The sequence below is a fragment of the Phaseolus vulgaris genome, chromosome 5, assembly GCF_000499845.2.
Source record: "Phaseolus vulgaris cultivar G19833 chromosome 5, P. vulgaris v2.0, whole genome shotgun sequence".
Taxonomy (NCBI): domain Eukaryota; kingdom Viridiplantae; phylum Streptophyta; class Magnoliopsida; order Fabales; family Fabaceae; genus Phaseolus; species Phaseolus vulgaris.
In genome coordinates, this window is record NC_023755.2 from 31,618,446 (window position 1) to 31,630,628 (window position 12,183).

The 12,183-nt window shown below is 32.0% G+C and overlaps 2 protein-coding genes across 3 annotated transcripts; one reads left to right on the forward strand and one right to left on the reverse strand.

Moving 5' to 3' along the window:
• The first annotated feature begins 528 nt into the window (after positions 1–528).
• Positions 529–4,459, forward strand: LOC137835439 (transcription activator GLK1-like). Of its 2 annotated transcripts, none has more exons than XM_068643952.1 (6): positions 529–1,421; positions 1,701–1,841; positions 2,480–2,815; positions 3,063–3,119; positions 3,253–3,375; positions 4,050–4,459. In XM_068643952.1, exons 1-6 carry the CDS (start codon positions 921–923, stop codon positions 4,197–4,199), a joined length of 1,308 nt encoding a protein of 435 aa, XP_068500053.1. In that variant the 5' UTR covers positions 529–920; the 3' UTR covers positions 4,200–4,459. The 2 variants fall into 2 exon arrangements, with proteins under 2 accessions (XP_068500053.1, XP_068500054.1); XM_068643953.1 differs by having other exon boundaries at positions 612–1,415.
• A 1,237-nt stretch (positions 4,460–5,696) lies between these two features.
• Positions 5,697–6,316, reverse strand: LOC137834319 (uncharacterized). The gene is made up of 2 exons (XM_068642378.1): positions 6,191–6,316; positions 5,697–6,053 (listed from the first exon to the last, which is right to left on the reverse strand). The coding sequence occupies exons 1-2, from the start codon at positions 6,314–6,316 to the stop codon at positions 5,697–5,699; spliced, it is 483 nt and encodes a 160-aa protein (XP_068498479.1).
• Between the last annotated feature and the right edge of the window lie 5,867 nt (positions 6,317–12,183).

Below are 12,183 nucleotides of genomic sequence, written 5' to 3' on the forward strand. Positions count from 1 at the left end.
GGTTAGAGAAGTCATATAATGAGGAGCTTATCCAACTCTACAGCTTTTCAAATATTTGATTATTATGAAAACTAGATAAACCTTATCGGTTTAGAGCACAAAAATGTACAACAGGTCAATTTGTCCACCAACATCACCATTCCTTACATCCCTTTCATTTCCACTGTCTACTGTTTCATCTTACAGTACACAGTGACAGATATAACTTCTATTGACTCTCTTCATACATATCCATTACAATTGGACTCTGAGTAACATTATTTTTACACTACTTTTTTTCACAATACAAGATGCATAATGTCATGGAAAGAAAAAATTAACTAACACGATAAAAAACTGTTGTGAAAAAGTTAAATGAAAATAGTGTTATTCTAACTAAAATTACCAATGTCCATGATTACATCTCTGAATTTTCTAAAAAATACTAACATATATGCACATCTATGTGTAAATATTTGACACATTTTTTTTGGCATGTCATAATACCTATCATCTGCATTTATTTCTCTAATGCATATTAGCATACTTGGTATATTTTTGTTTCATAAAATTTCCTTCAGGTCAAAAAAAGGGTGTCCACAAATAAAAAATATACTATATAATATATAGATGCAGACCAACCTTGCAAGTAGCACACGCCCCGAAAAAACCATGAAAATATTTCTCTTCTGATACTCAGACCTAAAGTTGTGGTGGAGAGAGATCTCAGCTAGGTCCTTCTTCACACACTCCCTTTCCTTCCATAAAAGGCAACTCATACATTTTCAAACTAATTAATTCATCTTCTTTTACATCCCTCAGCTTTCAAGATTTTCATGCACAGGCATATGTGAACACTGCTTTATATACATACAAGTGGGTTTTTATTTTTTTGTTTTCTGTTATTATTCACTCCAAGGTTGAAATCAAGATTAATATTCATGCTGGCGGTGTCACCTTTGAGGAGTAGAAGTGATGAAGAGCAAGGGGAGATGGAAAGTTTCTCCATTGGAACTGATGACTTTGCTGACCTTTCAGAAGGGAACTTGCTTGAAAGCATCAACTTTGATGATCTATTCATGGGAATCAACGATGACGAAGATGTCTTGCCAGATCTGGAGATGGACCCTGAATTGCTTGCTGAGTTCTCCCTCAGTGAGGAATCGGAGATAGTCTCATCAGTTTCAGTGGCAAATAACAAATCTGATGACAGGAATGAGAATAATATAGTTATTACAGAGACACAAGATGAGGTTATAGCAGCCAATTTTTGTTCAGATTCTGGTTCCAATTCGGGGTCTAGTAGAGGGGAAGAGACAGGAAACAAAAGTGATGAATCAACTCATTCAGTGGGAGTGAATCCATCCCCTAAGGAAAGTGAGAAAGGAAGAAAATCATCAAGCCATTCAAGGAATAATCAACAAGGGAAGAGAAAGGTAAAGGTAAGTTGTTATTATTGTTGTCATTCTTATTTTCTTGCATAGGGTATTTTATTTGGGCTAATTTCAGAAAAGTTCAACCTCAGTCAAGGACCTTTCTCTATCTCTATTATGGGTCTTTCTATAGTTGCAGAGTGAGTCCAAGTATTCACGGGGTGGCGTTTAAGTTAAAGAGATAGGAAAAGAGAAATGCACTTAGTGTTAGAATTTTGGAATGGCTTGTTGTATTGTATTGTATTGTAGTAATGGGTTGTGCTGTGTGTTTTCTTGGATTGTGTGAAGGTGGATTGGACCCCAGAATTGCACAGGCGATTCGTGCAAGCAGTGGAGCAGCTAGGAGTGGATAAGGCTGTGCCTTCAAGGATTTTGGAGATTATGGGAATTGACTGTCTCACCCGTCATAACATTGCCAGCCACCTTCAAGTACATATTCTTCAACTTTCTCCCCCTAGCTACCTTCAATCATATTCCATCTCTTCCACAAATTTCAAGTTCAGGAACTCAACAAGAGTCAACCCAAAAAAATGAAAAATAGATTATTATTATTATTATTATAATATGGTTGCTTTTTCTTTGACAAACAAGCTTATTATCATTGAAAATAATGAGTACAACAGTAATACTCAAAGTGAAAATTCAGCAAGCAGACTAAGTTTGCAGAAAGAGTAACTATTAACCTTTAATCTTAAAACAAACAAAATCTACTTGTTATTTTCTTTGGATATGGAAACTTTTTGCAAATCACATATTTAAATTTGTGCATAGAGGGGTTTGTAAGTTTTAGTGAGATACTGTACTGTTATTAGAATTTGGCACATATCCCAATAGATATTAAATCTACTTAGAACTTTGACAAATCTTAAGCATAAGTCTTCCTTTTTTTTAATAATACATGAGTTTTTCTTTTTTTAATTGACATATGCATGATTACTGTGCATGTGTTGCAGCAGAAAAAGTTATAATTAAACTAGGATCTTATATCATAAACATGAACCCTATGAATGAAAGAATAGTTTAGTTTTATGAAAGAGGGTTCTAAATATGCAGTTTTTTGGTGTCAGAAATATCGATCTCATAGGAAGCATTTGATAGCACGTGAAGCTGAAGCAGCAAGGTGGAGTCAAAGGAAACAATTCATGGGTGCAGCAAGTGTAGGTAGAGGAGGAGGTAAGAGAGACGTGAACCCTTGGCTTGCACCTACCATGGGTTTCCCTCCCATGACACCAATGCACCATTTTAGACCTTTACATGTATGGGGGCATCACACCATGGACCAGTCCTTCATCCACATGTGGCCTAAACATCTCCCATATTCACCGTCCCGGCCGGCTTGGCCACCGCGAACAGCTCCATCTCCGCCGCCTCCGGACCCTCTTTATTGGCACCAACATCAGCGGGTTAACTCTTTTGACTATGAAAATTCTTTCAAACTCATTCAACTATTGACTCAAAACACAATCACATTCAACTAGCATAGCAAACTGTATGCTTGATTCATTGTATTTGAACATAGAGGACAAGAAAAACAGTAGTTAATTATCACTTAAACTTTCTCCAAAACAACCAATTATATACACATATATGCGCCTATTTCTTGTGTTTGTCTATCTAAAGTAACAGGTATATTCTTGTTTGATACTGCAGGCTCCAAACGCACCAACCCCTGGAACACCGTGTTTTCCACAGCCTCTGACAACCACGGTAACTATTGACCTTACTTTTTTGGAACCACTTATGTTGTCTTCTCCTTCTAAATTTGGATCCTTCTGAAAACAACCTTACTGTTCCAATATCGCAATGTTTGGTTCACTCACTATAGAATGATAACTGGCAGAGATTTGGTTCTCAAACTGTTCCGGGCATCCCACCACACCATGCAATGTTCCAAATGGTAGATCCAGGCATTGGCCTCCCAGCCACCCAACCACCACCTCGACCCCTCCTCGACTTTCATCCGGTAATTCCAACTCATCCAATGCAGAAAATGTCAATTCTTTTCTTATGCCTTTAATCAACTAAAAACTAATCTGATAGATATTTAATTTAATAGACTTCTACACAGTAGTAGTAGAAGTCAAATATGGAATCTCCAGTATATAGATAAACTGTTTTGTTTGCTCAGCAATGATATTAAGAATTTATTTCTTAATTTACCAATCAATAGTTTTTTTAAGGAGATTGGTTTTAAAAAAACTAAATTTTGATCGTAATTTTAATAAAAATTATTTTTTATTATTTGAAAGATCAAACTCACTATTACTACAATGATTTAACTAAACCTAAGTTATTTGGGTGTGAAAATGTTTGCATGCATACAAATTAAATCACGGAATTTTCTTCTCTTTTTTTTGTCTCTATTAATTTCTTCTGTCATTTTCTTACTTTACTTCTCTTTTCTGTCCTCTCGTTCTAATAGTTGGTCCGTGTCTATAAATCCAAAGTCTATGAGTTGGATTCACACCTTTATGCAAGTTAATCCATTTTTCATTTTTAAAAAAGAAGGAACTAATTATTTTTTCTATGAAAAAGTAAGAAACTGAAATTGAAACAGTACAGACACAGCTAAAGAGAGAGTTATAAAAATAATGTTGCATGGTTAATTTAACTTATGTGTGCATGTTGTTTTGACAGTCAAAGGAGAGCATAGATGCTGCTATTAGTGATGTTTTATCAAAACCATGGTTGCCACTACCCCTTGGCCTTAAAGCTCCAGCACTTGATGGTGTAATGGGTGAACTACAAAGACAAGGGATTCCCAAAATCCCTCCCTCTTGTGCTTGAACATGCTCTTTTATCCTCTCAGTGTGAAGGCCACAAAACCCTAATTCGACGACTTCTCAGTTCTCTTCCATCTATTTGTATGTCAGAATGTGCACACGTTCTTACTCCAATAGGGGAGAGAATACTAAATATATATAACTTTTGGAACTTTCTTTGTTCACCTGCAAGTAGTATCAATGTGAGCTTATAAAGGCTGTGATCTTGTATTAGTCTTAGTTGATCTTACTAGACTAATATAAATGATGAGGAATTTGTGAAAATGCTGTGAAATACTTCTTCTTAAAACCCCATTCTTTGTTGGAAAGGACCCTTGCAATTGTTGAAGTGAGATCAATGATGATTAAAAAAGCAAATTCCATAAATGGATTGGTTACATCTTGTTTTACTTCCTCATATAATTAACCCGAGGAAGAATGAACTGTAACACTGAATATCCTAAAATATTAAGAATCAATTGTCAATTAATTATCTCTAAGAAAAACTAATTAATGTTATTGATTTTTTCAATTATTATAAACATTACCATAAACTCATTAAATATAAACTAATTTTAGATACCAAAATAATTAGTTATTATATTCATTAAATTAAAGACTATTTTATAATTTTAATGACAAGTCTTTAGGAGTATTATTCATTTCTGTGCGATTTTGTACATGGATTGGATCATTCCTAAAATGATTTTAATTTATTTATTTTTTATTGATAAAAATAATTGGATTGTTAGTTGAGATATCAGGATAGAGGCAGTTAGCTTAACTTGCAGGTAGATGAGGAAGTTTTCACACTCAAATTTGTAGTTGTTACGGAAGTAAAGGGAAGAGCCTAACTCCTTCTCATCTCTTTTGGTAACACTTTGTTAGTATGTTAGATTTCTACTTTATTCATGAATCTATTATGTTATTCATAGTAATCTAGTTGAGAAAGGTATCTGGTGTGATGTTTGTAGGTGCAAAACAACTTCTCAATTTTAATGTCAACAGAGGAGAAATGGTATGATCTAAGTTTTTTTTTATCAACAAGAAAAAATAAATAAATGTGAACCACTTCGGTAGTGATCCAACTCTTATACATCTTTGACTGAAAGTCCATAACAGTTCAAACAACAACAATAGCCCCTTACAAACTCTAGAAAAAACACCAACCCAACCAACCAATAATCACTTGTTTTTAATCGAAAACTTACAAATCAGAAGATCAAGACACCAATCAGAAAAGAAAAAACAAGCAGAATGAACTTTGGATGTAACACAAGACCATACCTACCTTTAGTTGAGCCAATGAGAAGATTTCATAATGATCAATCACTCCTCCCTTGAAAATATGCTTATTCCTAAGACACCAAATTTCACTAATCAAAGTAATCCAAATATTTCTAAAAGCTAAGTTGACAGCAGCAGGAGCCTCAATCAAGTTAAAATGCAAGAAATGTGAAGCAGGCTTAAGAAGATCAACCGACTTCACCCCTACCCAATCATATCACAAATTCCATACTAGTCAAGCAACTCTACATTCAAAGAACAAACGACTTGTAGTTTCCTCTTTCTCCTTACAAAAGCAACAAACTGTGCTATCCACCGTAATCTCACGTCTTGCCAGATTGACCTTGGTAGCAATCTTGTTCTCCAAGACCCTCAAAGCAGTAATGTGAATTGAAGGCAAAGCCAAAATTTTCCAACAAAAGTTATACAAACTCGAAGACTCCTCTTCTAACACGCCCTTTAAAAAACCATAAGTTGAGTTAACAGAATATGCAGCGCAAACACCATCCTTCCAGACCCATTTATCCTCGTAATCCAAAGAGGGGCTCGAAAGGTGAACAACCCCAAGAAGTTGAGAAACCAGTTTAGATTCCTGATAAAAAAAAAAGTCTCATTCTCCAAGACAAATCCACACCCAAACATTATTAACCCAATTCCCACACAAAGAGATCTTAGCATCTTTCGATACTGACAATGAAAACAACCTTAGAAATATGTATTTCAAACTACCAGAACCCAACCAATTATCTTCCCAGAAAAGTAACTTCTTTCCATTACCGAGTTCCCACCTGAAACGATCTTCAAAGGACGAACCCAGACTTCATGTTCCCAACCTCCTTCAAATCTCTCCACCATAGCGAATCTAAGTTGAGTACTCGTTGCTCTCTAAGGCTTCTCCACCCACCATATTTAGACTCTATAATATCCTTCCAAAGTCCTCCCTTAATCTGACACAGACACCAAATCCATTTCCCCAGCAAAATCAGATTAAACAACCTGATATTGATCTAAGTAGGAGCAAAAGGAGCTTATGCAGAGAATAAGTGGTCAGACAGTTGTTGGAAGGTGGATGAAAAAATACAAGAATGTACACATCAATATGAAACCTCATGGAGAATGCAATTTGATCATATATTAAGCAGTTTATGAAAGGTAAAAGCATTGTGTAGATACATTGTTATAAATGAATGAATGGAGGAAAACATGGAAATGTCAACCGATAATTACAATATTGTTATAGTACATAGGCTTTTATCCTTGCACATATGTTTGAGTTTTTGTACTCTACGTTTTTTTATAAAGCTTTATTATGATGAGTAAGAACCCTATGTAAGCATAAGTTAGGTATTGTAGGTTTATGTGGGTGCTTTTTTCTAATGACATGTAGGCTTGCTATTAGAAGTAACTTTTGTAAAAGGATTGAAGTATCCCTCAAATACTTCAATTTATTTATTCTTTACTTGCTCATGAAAGAGCAACTGAAATTCTAAACAAGTTATTAGTTATATATAAAAATAAATAGATATTCATCTAGCAACTGAAGTTTTTTTTTATTAGTAATAAATAAATAAATAAAAAGTATTTGAGGAATGTTTCAACTCTATACAAAGAAAGAATCTCAACTCAAAAAATTGAGTCAAAACTATCTCAGTTGTTTCATTTTGATTTTTGGACATTGAATGAATTAAAAAAAAATCATATTTTCTCTGAAAGATCTCAAGAGTTTTTTTTTTTTGTTTACCTCCAAATTTTTAACTAGGTGATAATTGAAAGTGAAGATTAATTTTATCTCGGTAATTACTATGTTTTATTGAAATTTTATAAAGTCCTAGTAGGATTTTTTTTAGCTCTTGGAATCCTTTGGATATTGTGTTGGTGTAATTAATGATACTTAAAAAGAATATATGATTAAGGTAGGATTCACTATCAAATGATCATTATCATTGTATTGATGTTTGCATAAATAAAAATGTTCCAAGAGTATTAAGAGGTAAGCCTAACTCAATCTTATAAAACCAACTTATAAGGTGAGGTTTGCACTCACTTATATATTATATAAAAAGTCATTATCTCTAGTCGATGTAAGATCTCCAACACACCTTCCTTACGCCGAGACTTGTTAACTTGTGTGTGAGACTATATATTACGGGTGGTTCAATAGCGGATAACCTAATGTCAACAAACTCTTGTTGGGATAGGTTAAGATGACTTTGATACCACCTTAAGAGGTGAAATTTAAGTCTAATTCAACCTTATCAAAGTGGCTTATAAGGTAAGGTTTGTACTCATCTCTACTTATTGTGGGATCTCCAACTAAGAAGTGACTTTGCTAATTAAAAACTTGTATAAGCAAATGGTGAATATTCAAACAATTCTAATAATATTGGTAGTTTTCCAAATTCATATTTTGGAAAGATAAAACATAGTTCGCTACTTTGCTTTGCCCGTTATTAGTTTTAAATTTGAACAGTGAGGTGGTGCAATTAAGGGTTAATAATTATAACATGCAATTAGTTGTTGAAAAGTTGAATGAGAAAAGCTCTTATTCTAATTTTAAAATGGATGCTATCAGAAATATGATAGGAGATGCATGCTACACTTATTTGATGTGGCCACACATAGAAGAGCTCAACGAATAAAACAAATTCATTGTACTGATTAGAATGATAAAAGATACAAAATCAGAAAGAATTTAGCTCTGTTTTATAGAACTTATTAATTAACAATCCAATAAATAACCAATTTGCAACTAATTTAGAGTCAAACTAACTAACTAACTTTCAATTAATATCTTAATGTGATTTTTAAAATAGATTATTCTAATTTGATGCTTAAGCCATGGATTAAACAAAACTTTCAAAAGTAGTATTTTTTTGCTGATAAAAAAATGTGAATTAATAAAGAAAAGGAAAAAAAAAAAGCTAAAGACAATGCACAATTCAACTCTAGAGTGGTAACACTAATTAAAAAAAACTCTATTTAACATCTCAAGAAGAAAGAACTAGCAAATTTTAAAAGGATTTTTCTTTTTAGCAAAGAAAAACAATTTTATATGAATATTACTTTTTTATAAAAAAAAGTATAATAAAATAAATAAAAATGTTTAATATAAAAGTTATATAACATTAGCATGCACAAAAACATAAAAACTGTAAAAATGACACATTATTCTAAAAAAAACAAAAATCATTCTAACATATTCATTTTCTTCTCCACTCGGACCGACAAAACAAGAAAGATTAGAAAACGAAGGGAAAAAGAAGCCTTAATAGAAAGATTATAAGTTTATTTTTCAAGTTTCCATGAATAAAATTTGTTTTTTATCAGTGAAAAAGTAATAAAATAATAAAAATTATTGGAGGGATATTCAATCTTTATACAAAATATCCTGATAATATTATCTATTTTTACATATTTAATTTAATAAAATATTATAAATAAATAATTTCTCAAACACAACGTGTAAATCTATAATATTCCATAAGAACATTACATGAAATTCAAAATTTTACTCTGCATTTCAAATAAAACCAAAAAAATCTCATAAAAAACTCAAACTACAAACAAATTCTCAATCCTCTTTCATTTTTTAATTTCAACAACTTCTTTCCATGAATAAAACATATGAATTAAGAATGTTAGATTCTTAAATAAATCTGAATACCTTAAAAAATTAATCAATGATCTTAGGAGAATAAAAAAAACAGATGGAATATACCTTATGTGCCATCATACTTTCTAAGTTACCTATTAAATGCAACCTAGAGCTGTAATACTTTTGAAATATACAACAAAAACTTCACTAATGGTATAATGTTGTTATGCTTATTTTAAAAGTTAATTTCTCTCTAAGCCTGCTAAATTTTATACTTTATATACTTTGGTGGTGGTTGAAGTACACCTTTGAAATATTTGGACTTGAATAATAGAAAAAATGTTTTTTTTTTTTGTTTTCTGCATCCCATAGTTTTCATATTGTATCTCTAATTCTTTAAAATGGTCATTTTGTCTCTTTCTCTTTTATAATAATAATGAGATTTTGTCTTTGGTGTGATGCTTATTGACAAAAGACAGTTGGTAGGACCTCTTTTTCAATTGGAACTACTTCATCACATAATTTGTAAAAGCTTTCATCTGAATTGTTTTATTTAAAATATAAAACCTATTATTTAAACTTTTAGATTAATTGGAATGTATATTTGAACTAAAAAAAATATGAAAATTATAATAACACTCAAGAATATTTCCCGATTAATCCAAAATCAAGAATTACACAAAAGTAAAACGGTTAAAAATAAAATTTATCTAGTGATGATAATAAGACGGATCTCATCTAAAAAATTATCACATTACTTGTCTCATTACCTATTAGGTATATGTAAAAAAAATACTTACAGTTTTTTTTTTTACATTCGCGAGTATTCACTGATATCCACAATTATTTTGTTTCAATTTTAAATAAAATTGTTTTAAATCAATTCTTTAATATATAAACTTGGATAACAAATGAATTTTAAAGTATAATTCAAATAAAATTTCACAATTAAATATTAATAAAAATAATTTTGACATTTCTTAAAAAATTATATAAGTTGGAACATGATATATAAATTTTAAAAAATTAATCTTTTAAAAATAACTTCAGATTCATAGGTCTAAAAAAAAAACATACATATATAAAGTAAATTATAGACAATTCTTCAATAACTAATTTTTTCTCACCAAAATATTTATTTCAATCATATTTTTTTTTAAATATTTAAATAATTCACTAATAATATACCGGAATATTCAGATTGAATACTATAATACTCCTACTTGTTCGAAAATAAATAATTAAAATATTCATATCAATTATTCATGACCTATTACATTTGAATATTCATTTAATATCTTGGCAAATTCTTACTAACTTGATTTTTTTAACCTGCATTCTATACATTTTTAAATTTCTAAAACTGTCCTTTATTTTGTACATTTTTAAAATTTCAAAATTTCCCTTCATTATGAAAAAAAAAATATAGTTTGGAAAAGCAAATCCAGAATAAATTATTGTTCTAGAAATAAAATTTTGGAATTGTTTTCAAACGGTGTTGGAACCAAGAGAACGATTGCACCACTCCTTGGTCAGTCAGTCTCTGCCTCACTCTTTCCTCTCAGATGAACTCCTGCTACTCTCGCTCTTCCACTCCTCCTCTCCTTGAACTCCGGATTTGAATGATACCTGCAAAAGACACTCCTACGCTTAAGTTAAACTTTGGTACTCGACACTCAATATTTAATAATAGATAATTGCGTACCTGATCTTTTCAGATCTGTGTTTATTTATATGATCAACGTGAACCCTTTGTTGTTATTAGGCCTAATAAAAACATATTAACTAATGTTGAGTCATTGATTAGTTTCGTTATTGGTCATGTCGGTCAGTCTAGACCGGGTGCCGAGTCAGAGTCTCGATCGTGTGGATCCTACCAATGTAGATATGACGTGGGTGTTTCTAGAAATCGGGTTTTGAGAATCAGCTCTGAAATTGGTGCTCCATAATGCAAAGTTATTTTCCAAAATAGGATTGTTGGGTCATTTTCGTCATTTCACATTTTTTATAGGTGCAGAAAGAAGAATAATGGGGTGCAGGAAGAAACATCCAAAAAAGTATATATTTAGCCCAATACTAGGAAAACATGGGTTTTTAATGCCCGAATGACATTAAGCCCATGTTGTGTCTGCTTCCCCCTTAAAATTTGCCACTTTTGTGGGGTCAAACATGAAATAGGAAGTCAAAGTGTTTTCACCTATGCATCCCAAAAGACATGTACATGTCCACATCCCACCTTTTCTTTTGCAATTTCTCTCCGTTCATCACGCCACGCTTAAAGAAACTGTCCCTTCAACATCACTCCAAGAGGAATCAAACATCAAAAAAACACACCTGCTTCTCACTAATCATCTTAGTCATTCACCTAACTTTACCATTTTTGCTTCCAAAATCCAACAATTTGATTCTTCTTCAAGCAAACGCCATACCCTATCTTCCATCATTCTTTTTTATGCCTTTTCGAATCATGTTTAATTACAACTCCACTGTTTACTTTTTGTTTTAAAACTGCAGCCGGCATTGATAAGTGAATGCATTTTTAAGGTTTACTTGTTCTTGAACTAGGGCTAGGTATGTATAATCATCAGATAATATTGAAACATTAACCTCTTTTCATCATAGTTACCTTATTTTAACACTGATTTCTACTAAGTCTTATTTCTGAGACCAACTAAACTGATCTGTTGTGGATTCTATTAAGAAATGTGGCTCTTTTTTTAAATATGTGGCTAAAGTTTGAATCTTTAAACTTGGAAGTATGAGAAAATTTAAGGAATTTCATATTTGAATGTTTGATGAGGAAAATAAGTGATGTGGCTTCCCTTTTTCAAAGTTTCACACTCCCACTCACAACCTTCTTTTTTTCAACTACCATTTTCATCATAATTGCCTGAAAAAGGAGTGATCTCAGGAACACAAGAGGAAGAAAATAAAATGACACTTTTGACTTGGACCTTAATTCTGTCTCAGCAGCACTACACATTTGTGTTTCCCATGCTAATGGTGCCATTCTCAAACCTTGCACATGCAGCATGGCATAGAAGTCATTATCATGCCCCACACTCCTTTTTTTCCCTTCCACAATCCCCGCATAACTACCCGCCCTTTCATTTATAGCAGCTGAATC